Below are 20107 nucleotides of genomic sequence, written 5' to 3'. Positions count from 1 at the left end.
CTGGATTAGCAAACTCCCATGATCCCTCCAGTATCTGTGCAAGGGTGAACAGCTGGTCCGCTGTTCCACGGCCAGGACGGAATCCATATTGTTCCTCCTGGATCCGAGGTTCGACAATCGGCCGCAGTCTCCTTTCCAGTACCCTGCAGTATGCTTTCCCAGGGAGGCTGAGCAGTGTGATACCCTGATAATTGCAGCACACTCTCCAGTCCCCTTTTTTAAAAATAGGGACCACCACCCTGTCTGCCACTGCACAGGCACTGTCCTTGACTCCCTGAGGCATGTCAGCCATGACAGCCCAACGACATCCAAAGCCTTCAGCATTTCAGGGCGGATCTCATCCACTCCTGGCGCCTTGCCACTGCAGAGTTTTCTAACTGCCTCAGTGACCTCTGCCAGAGAGATGGGTGACAACCCTCCTGAATCTTCTGGCCCTGCCTCCTCTGTGGAGGGCGTGTCAGTCGGGTTTAGGAGCTGCTCAAAGTGTTCCTTCCATCGTCCGACCACATCCTCAGTTGAGGTCAGAACCTCCCCATCCCTGCTGAGAACAGCCTGGATGAGGCCCTGCCTGCCCCTCCTGAGTCGCCTGACGGTTTGCCAGAACCTCTTTGAGGTTTTGAGAATCAGCTCATCTTTGTGTTGAAGTTTTTGATTTTTGTCCACTCGCGTTCACTCACCAGATCCGATCACTGACACTCAAGTCTTTCCAACTACCCGTTCAGTGACTTGAACTTACATGTCAGATGCCTTCAGGTCAGCAACTTTCACCTCGAAATCTCCAATGGAGGTCCTGGGGATGCACGTCAGGTCAGTTTCATTCACTGCACACTCGAGTGGATGGGTGGTGACTTTGAAAAGAGCAGTACGCTCACGAAATTCTTCAAAACACAATTTGAAGGACATCAGGAGATCGGACGTGAAGCCAGCTAGCTGCTGGACATCAAAATGTAGAGTGGGGTCACTTGCTAGGCATGCATTTCTGAATTCTCGCAGTCTTTCACAGTGTAGAAGACAACCAGTTTCAATGTCCCTGATTAGGAGTTCCAGCTTGCTTTCAAATGCAAACACTACCTGTTGAAGGGACAAGACTGTATTTCTGACGCCTTGCATTTTTACAATGAGCTGGTTTAGATGCCCAGTGATGTCCACAAGATAGTGAAACTGCAGGAGCCATTCGATATTAGTTAGCTCAGGATGTTCAATACCTTTAATTTCGAGAAAGTCCTGACTCCGCTCAGGCAGGCCACAAAACAGCTGAGCACTTTCCCCCTTGATAACCAATGCACACTGCTATGCAAAAGCACACCGGGATAATAACTCCCAACTTCATCTAACAGTGCTTTAAATTGGCGATCATTTAAAGCCAAATAAAGATAAAATAAAGTTTGTCACAAGAATAACCATTCCATCACCAAGTTGCTTGTCACATGTTTGAGCACAGAGCACCTCCTGATGTAGGATGCAATGTAAATTTAGGATGGGTCTCTCCTCATTTTCACGTACAAGTGTCACAAATCCTTTTTCCTCAACATACAGGGAGCACCATCAGTGCACACGTAAATAAGTTTGTCCATTGGTAGATTCTTTTCTGTGGCCAGATCCATGAAACACTTGAACAAATCGTTCCTTCTTGTTGATCCTTTCATTGGCAAAACAACAAGACTTTCCCCATGCAATGTGTCACTTGCAGCATACCTCGTAATTATACTGAGCTGAGATAAATGGCTAACGTCAGTAGACTCATGTAAGGTAAGAGAAAAGTATGTACCTCTGTTTATGTCATTTATTTGTATTTCCTCCACTTGATTTACCATCATGATGGTACGATCGTGAATGATTCTTGCTGACAGTGGCATGTCTTTTGTTTTCTTGATTTTCTTGTCTTTATTTGGGAAGTCATCAAACAGTTCTTGGGCCACATCAAGCATGAATGTTTTGGGATACTCGCCATCTGTGAATGGGTTCCCTCATGATTGCCAAAGCACCAGCAAAGCTAACCGAGTTCCCATCACCTTGCTTGGCCCTTGCATGGAGTGGCTGCTGGCCGGCCTGCGCTTTCTGCTGGAGCTCTTCGCATGCTTGTTCCTACTCTCCCCAGCTGGATATTTCGATGCAAACACAGCATGGTTCATATCAAAGTGCCATTTTACATTTGACCGTTTCATCGATGCAATTTTGTCATTGCATATTAAACACACCGCAGACCCAGCTCTCTCCATGAAGGCAAATTCCTCTGTCCACTAGGCCTGGAATGAACAGTAGTCCTGATCTTTCTTTCTTTTGGAAATGTTTTTATGAGCTTGAATGCTATGAGTAAGCTTACTAGCTACATTAACTGATGAAAAGGAGGGAGATTTGTAATTTTGTTTGAAGTTGACCCGACAACGACCCATTTTGGGCCACACTGTCCTATGAAAATTGAGTTTTGGTGCCAACTGAGGATAGGCTATCTCAGATTATTTTATAATTTAGAAATGTAATTACTGTTAAAAGTTTTACTTTGAATTGACACAGTAGTATTTTAAGCCACTTATTCATTGTGTGTAAAAAAAATTAATAATAATCAGCTCATATTTGTCTCCCATATGTAGTCAACTAGAGAAACTTGTTAGGGCCGGTGAGGCCTGGTAGAGTGAGGACCCAAAAGCAGACCCAGAGGACAGAACATTACGTAACAGATGTTTAATGAAATCCTTACTTTCCAAAAAATCCAAACAACAAAATCACAATGATGGTACCGATGGACAAAGACAAAAGTGGTAGTCAAAAACAGGCAGAGAAAATCAGAGAGTCAGAAAGACCAGGCTTAGGTTCCAAAAAACACTAGGCAAAGACACAATCCAAAAAAAAGGCAGAGGTCAAAAAACACGATACAGAGGCACCAGAATCAAGCTGAGGTAACAAAAACACAAGAAAAAATCCAAATCCAGGAACAGGCAAGGTCAAGAGCAAAATGAGCAAGGCAAACCAATACAGTAATAATGAGTATGGCGAGATAATCCAACAAGCCAGTGGAGAAACAGACAGGGCTTAAAACTGTGGTGTTGGTTGGGTTTTCTTTATTTATGATTTTTTGCACCTTATCATAAACTGGTTGTAATTTAACTATATACTGTTGAGGCCAATGCTTTGGATGTTTTATTTATTAGTTTTTACTTATTGGTTTGATTTTCAAAGTGTTCATTTAGAGGTTTGTTTTCTAGGGTTTTACACCCATGAAGGCAGCACCTCTAGGCCCCCATTATTTCAGTCCATTGTTTTACTTTTTAGTAGTTTGATCAATTTCACTTGAACATTTTACAATGACTAACTTGTATTAAGAGCACTTTTTAACTCTGTGTCTCTGGGTCTGCTCTGGTTGTTGTCTCAGAAATACACGGTAACCTAAAACGTGGGGGCAAGAGCAACTACACTGTACTTCTATTTGATAGAAACTTTGTTAAATATATTCCAACCTGATCGTCTGGCATGCCGCTGACTTGAAACAGAATTTATTCAGGAATTGACCCCGATTTTGTTACCAGAATTTTCTGTAGATAAACATTCTATATCCCATCAGCCAGCAAATGACATGTGATTGGGAGAATTAAACAAAGTTGAAGGTCATACACACACTGTGGAGTGGTGTTATCTATCCTCCAATACTGTATCTCAGTGGAACCTTCCCAGTTAAATAAAGGATAAATAAATAAATGAAGTATTAAACATCCCAACAGACAATGAATAACCAGCCTCAATGCAACCTTGCCAGCACACAAACAGACATCCTGAAAGGGCATATAACGCATGTAGGCATGCATGAGAGCAAGCATCAGTACAATTTCATCCTTATAAAAAGAAAAGTCAGACACAGAACTATGTTTATGGCATTACTATATAGCAGAATATACATGACAATACATGGGTTGTATTGGGGCCGGCTGCAGGGTGACAATGACTGAGGGGGCAACTGAGATTTGCAAGGGGGCAAACATGTACATTATGTTTAGACTACAGTTTCCAGGCATAAGAAATGAGTGATTAACTGACTTATTAGCTCACTTAAACAGAACACAAACTGACCACAAGAGTGTCTGCTGAAGACAGAAGTGTGGCAGGAAAAAATCTACCTATCCACGTGTACAGATGTGAGGACAGTGACAGAAGATGTAAAACTGTGTGAAACTTTTGAGTGTACAATCTCATTTTGAGAATATGAAGGGTGGATTGTCAATTTCAGTGGTGTAGTCTAGTTTGCAGTGGTCGGTATACTGTGATGATTTCCCCCACCCCCTCCCTCCACACACACCCCAGCGCAACAACCAACAACCACCACCATAATCACCAACGCATACTGTACATGCATTCACACACAGCTGAGGCCATTTCTATGGATTGGGTATGTATTTTCAGAGGATGAAACCTATTTATTTCAAGCAATTTTATATGTTTAAAGTAGCTAAACCCCCCTTCACACCCAGCCGTGCTGCATGGGATGGTCTGTGCGTATCGTGTAAGTGGTTGGAATTTCAGGCTCACTGCGTGGGTCATCAATAAAATCTCTTATATCTGTAATTGCCTGGTCTTCACAAAGAATGAATTTCCTGCACAGTCATTTCACTTGTGACTCACCATCAGTGCTAATTTTCACACATTTTTTTAAATTTAGCCATAGTCTTTGTCTTTTGACTAAAATGTCCCTTAAATTTAGTCAGATATTAGTCATGTCATATTGATTCAGTTTAGTTAATAACTCGCTGACTAAAATGGCACATCATTTTAGTTGACAAAAATAATATTATTTTAGTTGACAAAATTACATTTGTCAAATTGTGACAATTCTTTACCTGTAGATTAGAACTAGAGATGCATACCTCTATACCTCTATACCATTCATACTAGAGATCTAAAACTTTCCCCATTCATTTTCAAAGGGAAAATAAGCACTTAAAAGTGGCGATTAAAAAAAAACAAGAGGACCGACCACTTAGACGTATACAATCACACTACACAGGATTAAGACAGACCTGTTACTATCACAATGGAATTGATATCGTGAAAACTGCAGGAGAACATACGGTTAGAGAAACGACCGGAGTAGTAAAGAACTGCCATGTATTTGACCTTTTCCTCCCTGGTTCTGGTGGATTGTCTGCCATACCATGCGTCTTTTTGAAGACACGATGATGAAATGGAAGAAATGAGTCCATATGTTTCCTTAATGGTAGCTGCCTCTGTTGATAATGAGCATCTGTTTTATAGTGCTCCTTTGCAACAGTAAATGTGTGTCTGTGATTGGTCTATTTAAAATATTCATGTTCTTTCTAAAATGTTTTAGGATATAGTAAATGTCTCGCGATGTTTTATTATCATCATATTTTCGTCAATAGTATAATGAAATCAAATTTATCTCTGATATCGTCATGATGCAGCATTTCGTCTAGTCGTCTTCATCACTGATTAAATTTAAAATCCCTTCGTCAGCAAATATTTTTATCATTAATTTCATTGATGAGATTAACACTGTTCAGCATGACCAGGTTCTGATGGCCATTTGCTTTTGTCCAGAATGCTTAGATCACAAAGAATGATGATGTGTTTTTATAAATTGCAAGGAGTGTTACTTGTTTTCGTTCCATTTTGTTTTATTTCACTTAACTTTATTTCAATATCCATATTTTATTTTAAAATCCCAAAGTCACACAGCTGCAGCGGTCACATGTGTACAGACACAGCTTCTGACATGTCCTCGTTAGTGCTCAGGGTGAGTGAGGTGGGCGGATGGGGGTAGGGCTTACTGTTTATACCTGACAACAGCTCACCAGATTTCTTATTTTGATGTGTAGATTATATATGAGTTGTAATGTTTTTGTACTTAAAATAAAGATTTAGCCGCTTGAAATCATTTGTCATGATGTCTTGGATGCATGTATTTATTTTTCCTCAAAATAACACATAAAAACAACAATGGGGAAAAAAACACCCTCTGACATAATTATCATCTCTACTAATGTTAATGGAATCCAGACACAGCTGACTAAAACCCAACCTGTGTCTCTACCTGCAGCTCTGATATTCACATGTGCTTATTGTGGCATGGGTAAAGAGTTAAAGTGCACCAAGACAACTAAAGAACTGTACCCAACTACACCACACTGGGAATTTCAATCAGAGTTTCAGCCCAGGATTTGCACCCAGAACACAGGTTCATTGATACTAAGAAGCCAGAGACGTGGTTTCAGGTGTAAAATTGAATTTTATTGACTGAGGAGGTAGCTGAAAGCATACAAAAATAATCCAGAAACAAATTCAATTTGACAGCGAAAAGATGTTTATTATAGGTAAGATCAACCCTAGATCTACCAGAAAGAATAATAGCTAGGAATTCTGTACTTGAGAAGTAGTTTTTCTTTTAAAAATGTATCAGTTCAAAAAGTACAAAATATTTCCGCCCTCACACAGAAAGACAATTGCTCACTATTGTTGGGGGGAAGGGGGGTTCAGCAGCAGAACGAAGGCTTACCTTGGGGAGCCAGACTAATGGGGAGGTGTGCCCAGGTCCCATGCCATATCTACATGTGCATACATACTGCAAACAATACTGAGTGTATCAAACCAAGGTGCTCCTGGAAAGTTCACACTGTGAGGGGACACCACCAGTGACTAGTCTCCCCAATAGGGGCACTCAGCTGCAGCTTTCACTCAAAAAGAATTATATTAGTTGGGCAACAGACACAACAAACACAATTATATATCAACAATACAGTAGCTTGATTGGAATGCGGCACACCAATACCCATTGCCCAGGAACAATTTGCAGGTCTAATGCTACCTGTTGGGACAAAAGGAAAAGTAACTAAAAAAAGAAAATAAACTTTACGTTTAAAAATAACAATGCCTTACCCTGCGCGTACATACCCACAATGTGCCAAACACATATCAAACGCAGATGGATAACACCAGGAAGAGCCATGGCTTGGAAGAGGAAGCTACAAACCAAAAGCAATGGTGCTACTACGACGCAAAACATAATAGGGAAAAAATAGCACTGGGACTGAGGATGTGCCTACCTGAAGGTCAGTGGCAGAGGAACGTACTGAAAGATGCACCAGCAGCAAGAACAAAGTCAAGCTGAAACAAAACACACAAGCAACAGGTGCATAAACCTAAGCAAAGCAGTATACAGCAAGTCAACACATACCTTTCTCACAATGGAGGAGCAAGTGGAGGAAGGGGCAGATTTCCTGGAGACAAAACATTCAGGTAGCGTTTACCTGGGCCTTTTATGCACGAGAGCTTGTCAAATATAATAATTAGTATCCGGAAAAAAATAGATATGAAAAACAGGAGGTGACGCTACCTGGCTACATTAAGATTGAGGACCAGTTCATGACTGAACTCATCAATTGCAACTCACAGAATTTGAAATTGGACTGAAATAGGGAAGACACAGAAAAAACAAAGTGAATTTGAATACTGGAATATTGATTTGAAATGTAATGTAGCTGAATGTGATTTCATTGTGTCCTCCACTGTGAACACATTTTGGCTACGTGGTGCCTAAAGTAGTAATATCAATATCAATAAACAACTAGTAATATAAATCTGACTCTAAGCGCACAAATGGAGTTTCTCATGTGGAAAAAAAAAATTATGTGCAGTCTTTTGCACAGTTTACATGGTTATAATTTATGTTACATGTTACATGTTTCATATTGCATGTTACATGGATATGCTCCTCAGATGAACAAACTAAATGCATTGAAACACAGAAAATGAATCTGTCCTCCCTGGTTTGAACATTTCTTTTACATCTCTTGGAATTTAAGATAATATAGTGATGAAGCTGCTCACCCTCTTCATTTTAAGGATTCAATGGACTTTATGATAGATTCAGTGAAGGTTAAAATGAAATTTTATTAGATCTCTATTCACTGTCTTTTGGAGACTCTTAAAAAGAAAGGGATGCCTACATTAAAACTGTTGTTCTTTTATAGAGAAATATGATTTACAATAGTTGTGGAATTTCTTGTCATTGGCGTTTGCTGATGCAATGTTTTACGTTGTAACATACATCTAATAACCCATTATTTTTAAACACCATATAACAGGGCCAAAGAAGGGATCTCAGAAACAATAAAATTATTTCAAATGACCAAAACTCCAAAGGTAGTTTAATCACTATAAGAGCACAGATGCTTTATTTTGGGAACCATAAACTGCACAAAAATTTTGTGAGTGAAGTTCCTTGAAAACACACATATGATATAGTGTATGTTTATTCAGTTTAAGATATAATGTATGATATAGTTCTTACATGAAAGGCTGATTGCATGAATGATTATGTTGCTCACTGAAAAACGTGTTTGCTGTGTTCTAAAACAAAAACACTGTTTGTTTGTTTATTAAGGGACCGATACACTTGGTGTTCGTCCTCCACATAGCAAATCTCTAAGTGCAGCAGAAGAAGCGTACATCATTGAGGGCAGAGTCATCTCCTCTGCCTTGAGGTGGTTCCACCTTTGTCTGTATACCACAGATCCCACCATTGTAGCACTCAGTGCTCCATTCTCCCCAGTATCCCCATGACATGCCATAGCCTTCCAGTGTTGAACCACCAGAACAACGGAATCTGGACGAATATTTAAGATTCACAGTATTCTTAAAATATTGCAGATAGTAAAAGGCAATTGCAAACCATTTTAGGCATTAAATATCCATACCAGTTCACAGGTCACAGCTATGTTTATGCAGATGTTGCAGATCCAATTAATCAGAACAGCACATTCTGTCATAGACTTGTGTAGTTGAATATATTTACCTGATGTTGTTTGCTGCTGTGTCATCGCCGTCACCTTGCTTAGACTCTACCCTCAGCTGGAAGGACTTCAGTGACCCGGACGGACAGAACTGAGGTGATGTCCAATCACCCCACCTAGTTGTCAGCACAGACCAGACAATTTTTAATCAGCGCTTAATATATAGTCTTCGAATGTCTGCACTGACCTGTTCAGATCCTCAACAACTGAAAATACAAGGAAGGAGGAAAATGGTGGATAATGACTGCAAATCCTAAATGGGAAGAGAAATATTTAACAGTGTAACCTAAAACATTTTGATGCTTTGCTATATGAGGTCCGCTTAACATGTGCTATTTCCTTGAAAGCAAAAAAAAAAAAAAAAAGATACAAGAAAAAGAAAGGAGAAAGAAACAAGAGCCTGGAGGCTGTTAGCAAACCCAGATTACAGATGCACGTTAAACTCTATTGATAAACTCACTCCTTCATTAGTTTCTTACCTATTCTCAGAAACATAGACTGACAGAGCTTTGAGAAGTGTGCATTGGCTATAAGAACTGACATACAGTCACTCACTCAGTGGCTAAAAATGTTCATTTATCAGATTCTTCCATGGCAGTAAATTCTTATCATTAAGGTAGTCAGACACTCTGAAGGATGGTCACTTACGGTCCTGATTTTGACTCGATGGTGGTCCAATAGTTATTCCCTGGTTGTGAGCAATGGAGGCGAATGCCATTCAATGCAGTGTCATCACCGCCTCCCTGGGAACGCTCAACCTCAAAAAGAAACAACAGTAATTATGAAAGTGTTATCAGGTAAAGGCATTTGTTGATAGAAGCTTTGTTAAATAATGTGCAACTTGAGCGTTTGTAAAAGTAACTTGGTTTATACTTACTTTAAGACTAAAACCTGTTGCATAAAAGCCGCTTGGGCACATTTCTTTACTGTTCCAGCTTCCCCATGACTGCCCGTAATCCACAGAGAGAACTGAATAGTACCCTGCAGCTTCTTTCACATTAGAGCCATAGAAGAGAGCAAAGAAAAGGAAGAGAGTGGCTAAACCCATCGTGTCAGACAGTGTACCTCGGTCTGTGTTCAAAATCCTGGCAAGCCGCTGACTTGAAACAGAATTTATTAAGAGATGGACCCTGATTTTGCAATCAGAATCTCCTGTAGACAAACATTCTATATCCCGTGAGCCAGCAAATGACGTATTATTGGGAGAAATAAACAAAATTCAAGGACAGAAACCCTCAAGTCTAAATTAACTCATCCTCTATATTTTCTTTCTTTTCACAATATGACCCAGGTTCAAAGTTCACTGAATGAAGTGTGACAAACCGTTAAAAACTGTAAAACCAGCAAAGCAATTAACAATGATGTAAAATATGCAAAATAACAAACATAAATATAAATTGGAACACATCCAACATGATTTTGAATAAATGGAATGGTTTAATACAGGGGTGGGCAATTCCAGTCCTGGAGGGCCATGGTCCTGCTGTTTTTCTTGTCAACCAACTAAATACAGTCTCTGATTGGCTGAAGAGCATGCACACCTGTTTTCAAAGTGAAAATCAACAGGTAGCTAAGAGGTGAAAACAAAAACTGTCAGGACACCGGCCCTCCAGGACTGGATTTGCCCACCCCTGGTTTAATAAGTTTAAAGAGGTTAAAAAACAAACCACAAAACTTTAAATATTTGAACTGCTGGGTGTAATAGTCCAGTAAAGGTCACTCAGGTACTTACTAGAAATCAGAAATTGATTGAGTGAACATGATCATCATAGGGCTGGCAAGATATTAGCTGGTCAAACACACATTCCACTAGACAATGAATAACCAGCTTTAATCCAACCTGGCCAGCACACAAACAGACAGCCTGGAAGGGCATGTAATGCATGTAGGCAAGCATGAGAGCCATCATCAAAACAATTTTGTCCTCATAAAAAGAAAGCTCAAACACAGAACTTTGTTTATGGCATTACTATATAGCAGAATGTACGTGACAACAAAGGGTTCTGTCCTGCTAACCTAGAGTAAATGTGGGTCATGTTTGGATGCTTTTGAACTGAACTGTTATTTGAAAGAAATATGAGGTATTTCTCAGTGCATGTGCGAACTTAAACAGAAAGCATTGTTGTGAATTATTTTTAATTATGAAAATATGGAAATCCCAGTGAGGTTCTGGGAAATGGGATGCATGGGCAAAGTTGTTTTTTTTTTTTTTAATTTAACAAAGGTTGCAGGTTACAAAGGCTTACAGGTGGAGGAATACAAAGATGAATATGCAGAAATACACAGAAAACAGCTGTTACACTATGATAAAGATGACTTGGAATACTCGTGTATGCAAAGAGGACAGGACGCAGAATACTCTAACAACCAATTGTAACGGATGGAATGGGCTAAGAAGTATTTATAGACTTTAACCTTTTGTTTATACGTACTTTAAGACTAAAATCAGTGACGTAAAGGCCAACTGCACACAAGTCTTTGTTGGCCCAACTTTCCCATGACTGCCCGTCAGTCACAGAAAGAACTGAGTAGTAACCCTTCCTTGTAGCTCTTTTCACAACAGTGCTGCTACTATTACTGATGTTTCATATCAGGGCATTGCTGCAATTTGGGCCCACTTGGCCACCTTGTTTAACTTAGATTTCCATAGTCTGTTCCTACCTCACACCTGTTCACGTTATACTTATATTTATATACTTTATATACTGTAAATATATTTATTTACAGTATGCAATATATTGAAAAATATACAAATTATTGACACTTTCCACATATTATAAAAAGTACTATATTTCCAAAATATATTATTTAATATATTTAAAATATATTCCAGTAATACAGCTGCTAGCAGCAATTCCAGAGTCCAAGGACAAATAAGCTAATTGCCTGGGAGTCTTTAATTTCATGCACTAAGTTTCTGTGATGAAGATTTTTCATGTTCAAAATTGGGTTAAAATAGGTATGTTGAAGTGCTTGTGGACTCCGTGTTGTTTTCAAATTTGGAACATCATTTTAGCAAGGTCTTGTCATTGTGCACAAGAATGATTCAGAATGATTGATACAACGGTGAATGATATAAGCTCATTTGCATATTAATTAGTAAATGAGGCAAATGATTGCCTTGTAGTGGCCATGTTTTTTTATATAGCAAATTTTCCTTCATGAATTAGACAGAGGTCAGTGAAAGGGTTTTACATACCAAGTTTTGTGTTGATCAGCATGGTGGTTCAGAAGCACATGAGTATTAAATGTCAAAAAACTCATTATGCCAGTATTGCAATTTGATTGATGTATAGCTCTGATGTTATTTGACGTGGCGACTATTCCTTCACAATTTAGACAGAGCATACCCCGAAGGCCCTACAGCTTAAATTGTGCATCAATGGAAGTTATGGATCATGAGAAGAAGATTTTTAAGTTTTAAGTAAATTTTTAAGATTTTAAGATTTCTTTCACATATTAAAAATGTGCATGTTCAAGCCCTTGAAGAGTCTGTGTTTTTTAATGGAATGCTTTCAATTTTGGGATTTTCTGTCAGTGATGCCTTGTCATTGTGCACAAGAAATTTCAGAATGATTGATGCAATGGTGAATGAAATTGGCTTATTTACATATTAATTAGTAAATAAATGAACTTGATTGGCTTGTTGAGATCAAGTTTTTTGATGTAGCAGCTTCTTCTTTGCAATTTAAGTCGGGATTTGGTTCAAGATGACATTTCAAATTCCGTACTAATCAGCCCAACCATTCAGGAGAAGATGTCATTTTTGGTGAAATCTTAATTATGCAAATTAGATCAAAATCCAGTATGGCAGGCTTCAAAGGTTCAAGGGGCAGAGTTGTTCCTTGCGATGAGGAGAACCCGTATACCAAGTTTCGTGACTTTTCGTCAAATGGGCCGAGGGGTTTGAGCTTTTGAAAACGGCAAGTTTTGGTTCTTTTGTGCACTTGGCGCAGTCCTGTTTGTCCCCTGGTTTAGCCCTATTAAGTTAGGTTCAATTTTCACCTGTCTTTATTTCTAGCCTCGTTTGGCCTTGTATAAGTATTCCTTGGTTTTCCCTATTTCTTTGGGTAAAAACAAGAGGGTTCCTGCTGCGCTTGGACCCCTAATAATAATGATGATAATAATAATCTGACTAAATATACCTTTAAATACATATTTACATATATTACTAATATATAAACAAAATTGGTTGTACAATATATTTATTTAATATTTTTTTATATTGTTCCCATGAAACATAAAATGTATGTATACATATTATGTATACACATAGTAATGTATTTTCTATATTTACTAATACATTGAAAAATACTTAGCAGCATATATTGCTTATATATTAACAAAATTGTTCCCATATATTGTTCATACATATATTACTATTTATTCTAAAATGTATGAATTGACATATTATATAAAAATCCATGCATTTTCCATCACATCTATAACCCTCACTCTGTAGAATACCAGTTTCTGGAACACTAAGAAATAAAAATGCAAGTGTAAAAAAATTCTCGAAGTACCAGGTTTCAACAACCATCACCATCAACAGCACCAGTCTATTCATTCATTCTAAGCTTATCGTGGGGATGCTGGAACCTCTGCCGGCACTCATTGGGTGAAAGGTGGGGAAACACCCTGGACAGGTTGCCAGTCCATCGCCGGGCAGACACACAGACAAATACATTCACACCTTGGGGCAATTTAATATCTCTAATTTGCTTGACCCTTATGTCTTTGGACTGTGGGAGGAAACCCACGAGGACACGGGGAGAACATGCAGTTTGTACAAAAAAAAAAAAAAAAAAAAGTACAAAAAACTGAATGGATTTCGTGTGTTTTCCTTAAGTAGCTAACAGTCATCAGAAATCTAGCTAGCTAGCTAGTCAAAATTAGTGAGCACTTTTGATTTCAGTCCTGTAAGGTTAGGCATCACGCACAAAGTTCCCAAACATAAAACAACCTGTGTTAACCTTCTTAACCATTCAGCTTTTCATTTAAATTGTAAAACTGTTCAGAGACACAGGCTACTTTCAAAAAACATAAACTACTGTTATTCTCCGGAAAACCCAGCTATCAGAAATTACTTCAAGGCGATAAAATGTTCAACAATTTCTCTAACCACTGTTACTGTTTCCATAGATATTTAGACAGAACCTAGCTAAAAGGCTTGATGGTGGGTTGCATTCAATATAATCTCGTGTCAGATCTCCATCACTGGCTACACAGGATTATATTCATATTATCATGACATGAAACTACTTCCCCTGGTAGGTGGTGAAGAGTCAGCAAAAAGCAATCAACGAAGATTGCACTCCAAGTATAATATTTATCCAAGTGGATAAATTTAACAACCTGACGCAATGCCACTGCTAACGCGAATGCGACACTGATGTCTGCTGGCTCCTGCGTAGCTTAAACTTGACATTTGGTTGACATTAATTTGATTATTTAAAATAGTACAGAGCATATGTGAGCCACATTGTGATATGTACTGATATTGAGAAAATCCTTTTGATTATTATTTATTGGTTTCAACCTCTCAACAATATTGAAATGTTTAAAAATGAAATGTTTTCAGTACTGACCACCAAGTATATTCCAGTTCTGAATAAATGTGTGGATAATGAATGTATTTTCTTTATTCATACACTGATAAATTGACAGCTGACAGAAGTGTTTAAGCTAGCTGAGAAAATATGATTTGCAGGCATATTTTTGATATATTCTTGAAGAAGAAAGTCAATATGTTGGCATATATTGCAAAATATAAGTGGTGTTTTTGCATATATTCAACTATGTCTTTGATTATTGTCAGGTGAGCAGTGGAGCTGGACCCAAATGCAAGACACAGTGACGGTGGTAACAAACAGGAGGACTTTACTTACAAAATGTAGACAACTAAACAGGTGCAAACAGGAACCAAAACTGGATATAAACAGTGCAGCCAAACAGTGTCCTCAAATGAACACAAACAATGATAGACAAGGGACAAATCAAACACAAGTGCTTAAATACAGAAGGAGAACTAAACTGGAGAAACCTAACTGGTGGAAATTAACAAGGGTAAAACGAGGTTAATAAATGGAACAAACAGAATCAGGTTAGGGGTGGAGACACACACAGAACAGGAGCACAAGACATTTCAAAACAAAAGTCCAAAGCAAAGTGCAGGCTGTGACAATTATATAACTATATATTTTTTTAATGTATGTTAATATATGCTTGTTCTATAAGGGATGAAAGCACCAGAGTTAAAATGCAAGTCAGAACGACACCAGATAGACTCGTAGGTACTTTTCAGGAGACTTTTAGCAGTTTAAAGCCAAAGAGATGAGTCCATACAGAATGTGTTCTCACACGTTAGCTGCCGTGCCACCTGAATTTGTACTATGGTGATGGAAGGATGAAAAAACCTCCGAAGCTGACCTAACCAAGAAACTGGAGTCTACTGTGACAAATGAGTACCCTTTACCTGATGTAACAGGATCATCAGCATACATCGTTGGATGGTTATGGCGCTACTTTAGAGTCTGAACGAATCTGGATTTCAAACATTCAGTGACCTCGGAGAATGGGTTATGAAAAATATCCTTTACTTGCTATCCGGTGTGGAGAAAGTCAGTTGTGTTGCCACGGTTTTTGATCGGTACGACCGTCCAAACCCCATTAAGCAACAAGTGGGACAAAGACGTGAAGTAGCTGGGGATGGACCAAAACATCTAATTTCAGGAAATACAAAAGTGCCAAACTATAGGAGATTTGTGACAAGTAGTGGTAACAGAACTATGCTTTCTGCATTTGTCTGCAATTACATCACAATCTCAGGACCACATAGACTCAACGAGGACCAGTCTTGAGGTTTTGAAAAAGCCAAAGAGGCAAAAAGTATCCAAAGAGACAAAGTGGAGAGCCTACCTGATTTGAGCAGCGATCATGAGGAGAGTAGTGCTACGCACCATCCATCTCGCCGAGACGCGTGCGAGAGTATTCATCAGGCATGATGATTCTGACGTGTTTGTGCTGCTCTTGTATTATGCAAGTTACAGCATGTTTGACTCCACTTTGATCTTCATGAACAAAGGCCATGCTGGCAAAGAGAAGTTTGTGCCAGTCGGTACAATGTACAAACAGATGAGTAAGGGCTTGTGCCAGTGCCTTCCATTATGCCATGCACTGACAGGATGTGACACAACAAGCAGTTTTTTTCAGAGTAGGACAAACAACTGCTGTCACAAAACTTGAGAGGCACTTGGGAGAGTTGACTGGCTTAAGCCTCTTTGGTTTGAGTGGAAACCTGGAGGATACATTGCCTGTGACTAGACAGTACATCGTTCTGTATGGCCAAAAGAAAAACGAGAAAGGCAATCAGTGTACCACTCTAGATGAGTTGCAGTACCTACTGGCTTACTCGTCTACCCCAGAGAGAGAACTGCCATTTGCCACAGCCATCACCATCACCATCACCAAAAGTCAGTGCTTTGGAGTCCTGTGGAGAAGGGCTGGAGGTTGACAGAAGGAATGATGGAGCCTGCGATGTATGGCAAACCAGCAGCACCTCGAGAAGTGGGAGACCTGACTCACCTGTACTGCAAGGACAAACAGTGTAGTCAGAGGAAGGGGTGTCCTTGTATTGCAGCTGGCTTGCCATGCACTGAGTTCTGTGCATGTGACCCCCTAAAGTGCCCCAATGTAATTCTGGATGAAAGCACAGTTGCAACCTAAATGCTGGCAAAAATCTATCTGTCAGAACAGATCTGTCTGTTGACAATATTGACATACATCAGCAAGGTATCTTCAAAAAAACAAAACCTTTGAATGAAATGTATATAAAATTATTAATTATGCTTCTATAAAATTATTTTCCTTATTTCATCTGTTAAGTGCTGCTACTCCAGTGATGCTCCCCTTCCTTCCCTCTTCTCCTGCATGGCTGTGGCTCATCTGTTCGAGCATGAGTGTCTGGCTTGAATGTGGCTACTTTCTTCTTAGGTGTGCCCCTCTCCCTCCCCGTCATCTCTCTCTTCATCGTCATCCCGATGGCTGCTGCGGCTTCGTGGCTTCCTGCACTGCTGTGGCTGTGTTGTCCACCCCAACTGAGCCCCATGCTGTCTTGTCATTCCTCATACTACCTACTAGTTGTGTTGTCATTTCATTCTCACTGTGTTATTTTGTAATTTGCTCACTGGGTTGGCACCTACTGCATGCCTGGCTGGCCTAGAAGGGGTCTCCTCTCTCTGTGGTCCTTCTCAAGATTTCTCCTATTTTTCCCTAGCGTCTGGGTCAGGGGGTGCCACCCTGCTCTGCTCTGTTTGTTGTAATCCTGTGGGCATGTAAAGCCCTTTGAGACTGTAAACAGTGATACTGGGCTTTAAATAAACTTACACTTGAAACATATGATAAAGCAGATGTTGTCCCTCTTTGTAGAATCCAAAATTTTCATTATTTTCGGTTTTGGGGAGGGTCCAAATATCATCCCAATAAGCCACTTATACAGTAACATATTTTTATACAACCACCTATTTCATAAAATAAACATGTCAAAGATATGAAAAAACATGGTTGTGCTTTGTTCTACCTCGAGTGGAGGTATCTCAACTTTGAAGGCTTTAGTTCCTCTACTATAATGCTAATGGAATCCAGACACAACTGACTGAAACCCCATGTGTGTCTCTACCTGTAGTTCACATATTCACATGTACCTCAAGGTTGAGGACCAGTTCATGACTGAACTCGTCAACTGCAACTCACAGAATTTGTACTGGATTAAAATAGGGAAGACACAGAGGAAACAACATGATTTTGAATGTTGAACTATTGAATTTGAATTTACTGTAGCTGAACATGATTTCATTGTGTCCTACACTCTGAACATGTTTTGGCCACATGGTACCTCTCAGGTGTTATCAATAACTACAAATAATTGAATGAAAAATTTGACTCTCAGTGCACAAATGGAGTTTTTCCATTAATGTTTATGTTTAGTCTTTTGCACAATTCACATGGAGACATTTTTCATATTACAATGTTACATGTTACATGTCACATGGATATGCTCTTCAGATGTGTAAACTAAATGCGCTGAAAGATGGAACATTCATCTGTTCATTTTAATCTGTTTGTTAATGGGCTGATCCATTTGGTGTTCATCGTCCACATAATAAATCTCTATACGCAGCATAGGAAGCGTACATCATTAAGAGCAGTATCATCTCCATTCCCCTGAGGAGCTTCTACCCTTGTCTGAATACCACAGATCCCACCATAAGGGCACTCGGAACTCCATTTTCCCCAGTTCCCCCATGACATACCATTGCCTTCCAGTCTCCCACTGACAGAACACTGGAACCTAGAAGAATATTTAAGATCCATGGTATTCTTGAAACACTGTAAATAGTACAGGTCAATTGCAAACCATTTTAGGCATTAAATATCCATACCAGTTCATAAGTCTGGAGTTAGCTATGTTTATGTCAGTGTTACAGATCCAGTTAATCAGAACAGCACGCTCTGTGTCATGGAATTGTATCGTTGAAAATATTAACCTGATGTTGTTCACTGCCGTGTCGTCACAATCACCTTGATGAGGCCCCACCCTCAGCTGGACCAGCAAAGAAATTAGAAATGATGTGAAACATGCAAAATAACAAATATCAATTCTTCGTAGACATCCTACACGATTTTGAATAAATGGGATAATTTAATGAAGTTTGGAGAGTAAAGAAGGGTAAAGAATCCAACCCCAAAACATTTAATATGTGAACTACTGTGTGTAATTGTCCAGTAAAGGTCACTGAGGCATTTACCAGAAATCAGAAACTGACTGGGTGAACATGATCAACATAGGGCTGGCAAGATATTGGTAAGTCAAACACACATTCCACTAGACAATGAATAACCAGCTTTAATCCAACCTGGCCAGCACACAAACAGACAGCCTGGAAGGGCATGTAATGCATGTAGGCAAGCATGAGAGCAAGCATCAAAATAACTTTGTCCTCATAAAAAGAAAACTCAAACACAGAGCTACATTTATGGCATTACTATATAGCAGAACGTACATGACAATATATGGTTTCGATTGGGGCTGACTGTAGGGTGCAATAACCAAAGGAGCATTTGAGTTTTGCAAGGCAAGGGGCAAATGTGTACATTATGTAAGGCTCCAGTTAAAACTGAGGGGGCAAAAATTTTATCTGATGGGGCATTACCCCCCTTTGCCCCCCCAACCCACCCCTGGCCCCAGCCCTGGATTCTGTCCTGTTAGCCTAGAGTAAATGTGGATCATGGTTGAATGCTTTTGAAATGAACTTTCGTTTTGAAGGATAGATGAGGTGTTTCTCAGTGCATGTGTAAACTTAATAAAAAATAATTCACAACAATGTTCTCTGTTTATTTATTTAAGAATATGAAGATGAATATGCGGAAATACACAGAAAACAGATGTTACACTGATGACTAGGTGCTTTATACAAGTATTTATACACAAAGGAAAAGCAAGGGTAATCAACAGACACCAGGCATAAGAAATGACTGAATAACTGACTGATTGGTTCAGTTAAACGGAACCCAAGCTGACCAACAGAGTGGCCGCTGAAGACAGAGGTGTGACAGGAAAAATGTGTATTGTGCTTAGGCTGTAGAAGATTGAACATGATTTTTGACTCGTGTGCATTCAAAAGAATGTTTGTGAGCTTTTAGATTGGGGCGTCCAGCTTATATACAGCATATTTTCTTTTCAGTTTCTCCTATTTATCCACGTATACAAATGTGAAGATAGTGACAGATATTCTTAAGCAATGACAGATATTCTTGATCATATAAAAGTACAGCAGATCTAAAGGTTACAACAGATCAATAATTTATTTTCTCCACATTCTCACATAACTTCCTCGTTGTTATTTTTTTCACTGTTCAACCTAAATGCATAACTGTTTTGTGTTCACTTTACTGTAGTATACTCATGCATGCTAGACTGCTGCTGTTCTGCAGCAGGATAATTAAAGACAATTAGTTCAATGCTCCTTTCTCATGAACATAAAACTGTCACAGTGAGTTACCAAGTATTGTATGCTCTGTCATTTAAATTAAAAATTGTCAGTCTTTTGAAAGAACGAAACAAAGAAAAGAAAAGAGGCAGGGAATTCAGGTTTATTCAGGTCCAGTTGTGCTTGGGTTTCACTGGCGACATGTTTTTATGTCAGTAAATATTTGAAAAGGAACTGCATAATGAAAATGGTCCCTTTCTCATTTTTTTCATTATTATTATAGTGGTCGCAGTACAGTAAAATTCTTTATCTATAAAATAC

At 39.1% G+C, this 20107-nt stretch overlaps 1 protein-coding gene across 1 annotated transcript; it reads right to left on the bottom strand.

The window, feature by feature from the left end:
* Positions 1-8148: 8148 nt before the first annotated feature.
* On the bottom strand, positions 8149-9896 carry LOC115826202 (vitelline membrane outer layer protein 1). Its single transcript, XM_030789935.1, has 4 exons — positions 9676-9896; positions 9447-9556; positions 8801-8914; positions 8149-8611 (listed from the first exon to the last, which is right to left on the bottom strand). The coding sequence occupies exons 1-4, from the start codon at positions 9844-9846 to the stop codon at positions 8431-8433; spliced, it is 576 nt and encodes a 191-aa protein (XP_030645795.1). The 5' UTR covers positions 9847-9896; the 3' UTR covers positions 8149-8430.
* Positions 9897-20107: the final 10211 nt, after the last annotated feature.

This window comes from Chanos chanos, chromosome 13 (assembly GCF_902362185.1).
Source record: "Chanos chanos chromosome 13, fChaCha1.1, whole genome shotgun sequence".
NCBI lineage: Eukaryota > Metazoa > Chordata > Actinopteri > Gonorynchiformes > Chanidae > Chanos > Chanos chanos.
The sequence above is the reverse complement of the archived record's forward strand: the minus strand, read 5'-3'. Positions and strand labels throughout refer to the sequence as shown.

Bases quoted from the DNA above. Each gene is read 5' to 3' on its own strand.
- LOC115826202 (XM_030789935.1), bottom strand. From the start codon at position 9,846: ATGGGTTTAGCCACTCTCTTCCTTTTCTTTGCTCTCTTCTATGGCTCT. The intron at 9,557-9,675 runs GTAAGTATAAAC...TTTCTTTTTGAG, and splicing joins CAACAGGTTTTAGTCTTAAA to GTTGAGCGTTCCCAGGGAGG. The intron at 8,612-8,800 runs GTAAATATATTC...ATATTCGTCCAG, and splicing joins ACAGCAGCAAACAACATCAG to ATTCCGTTGTTCTGGTGGTT.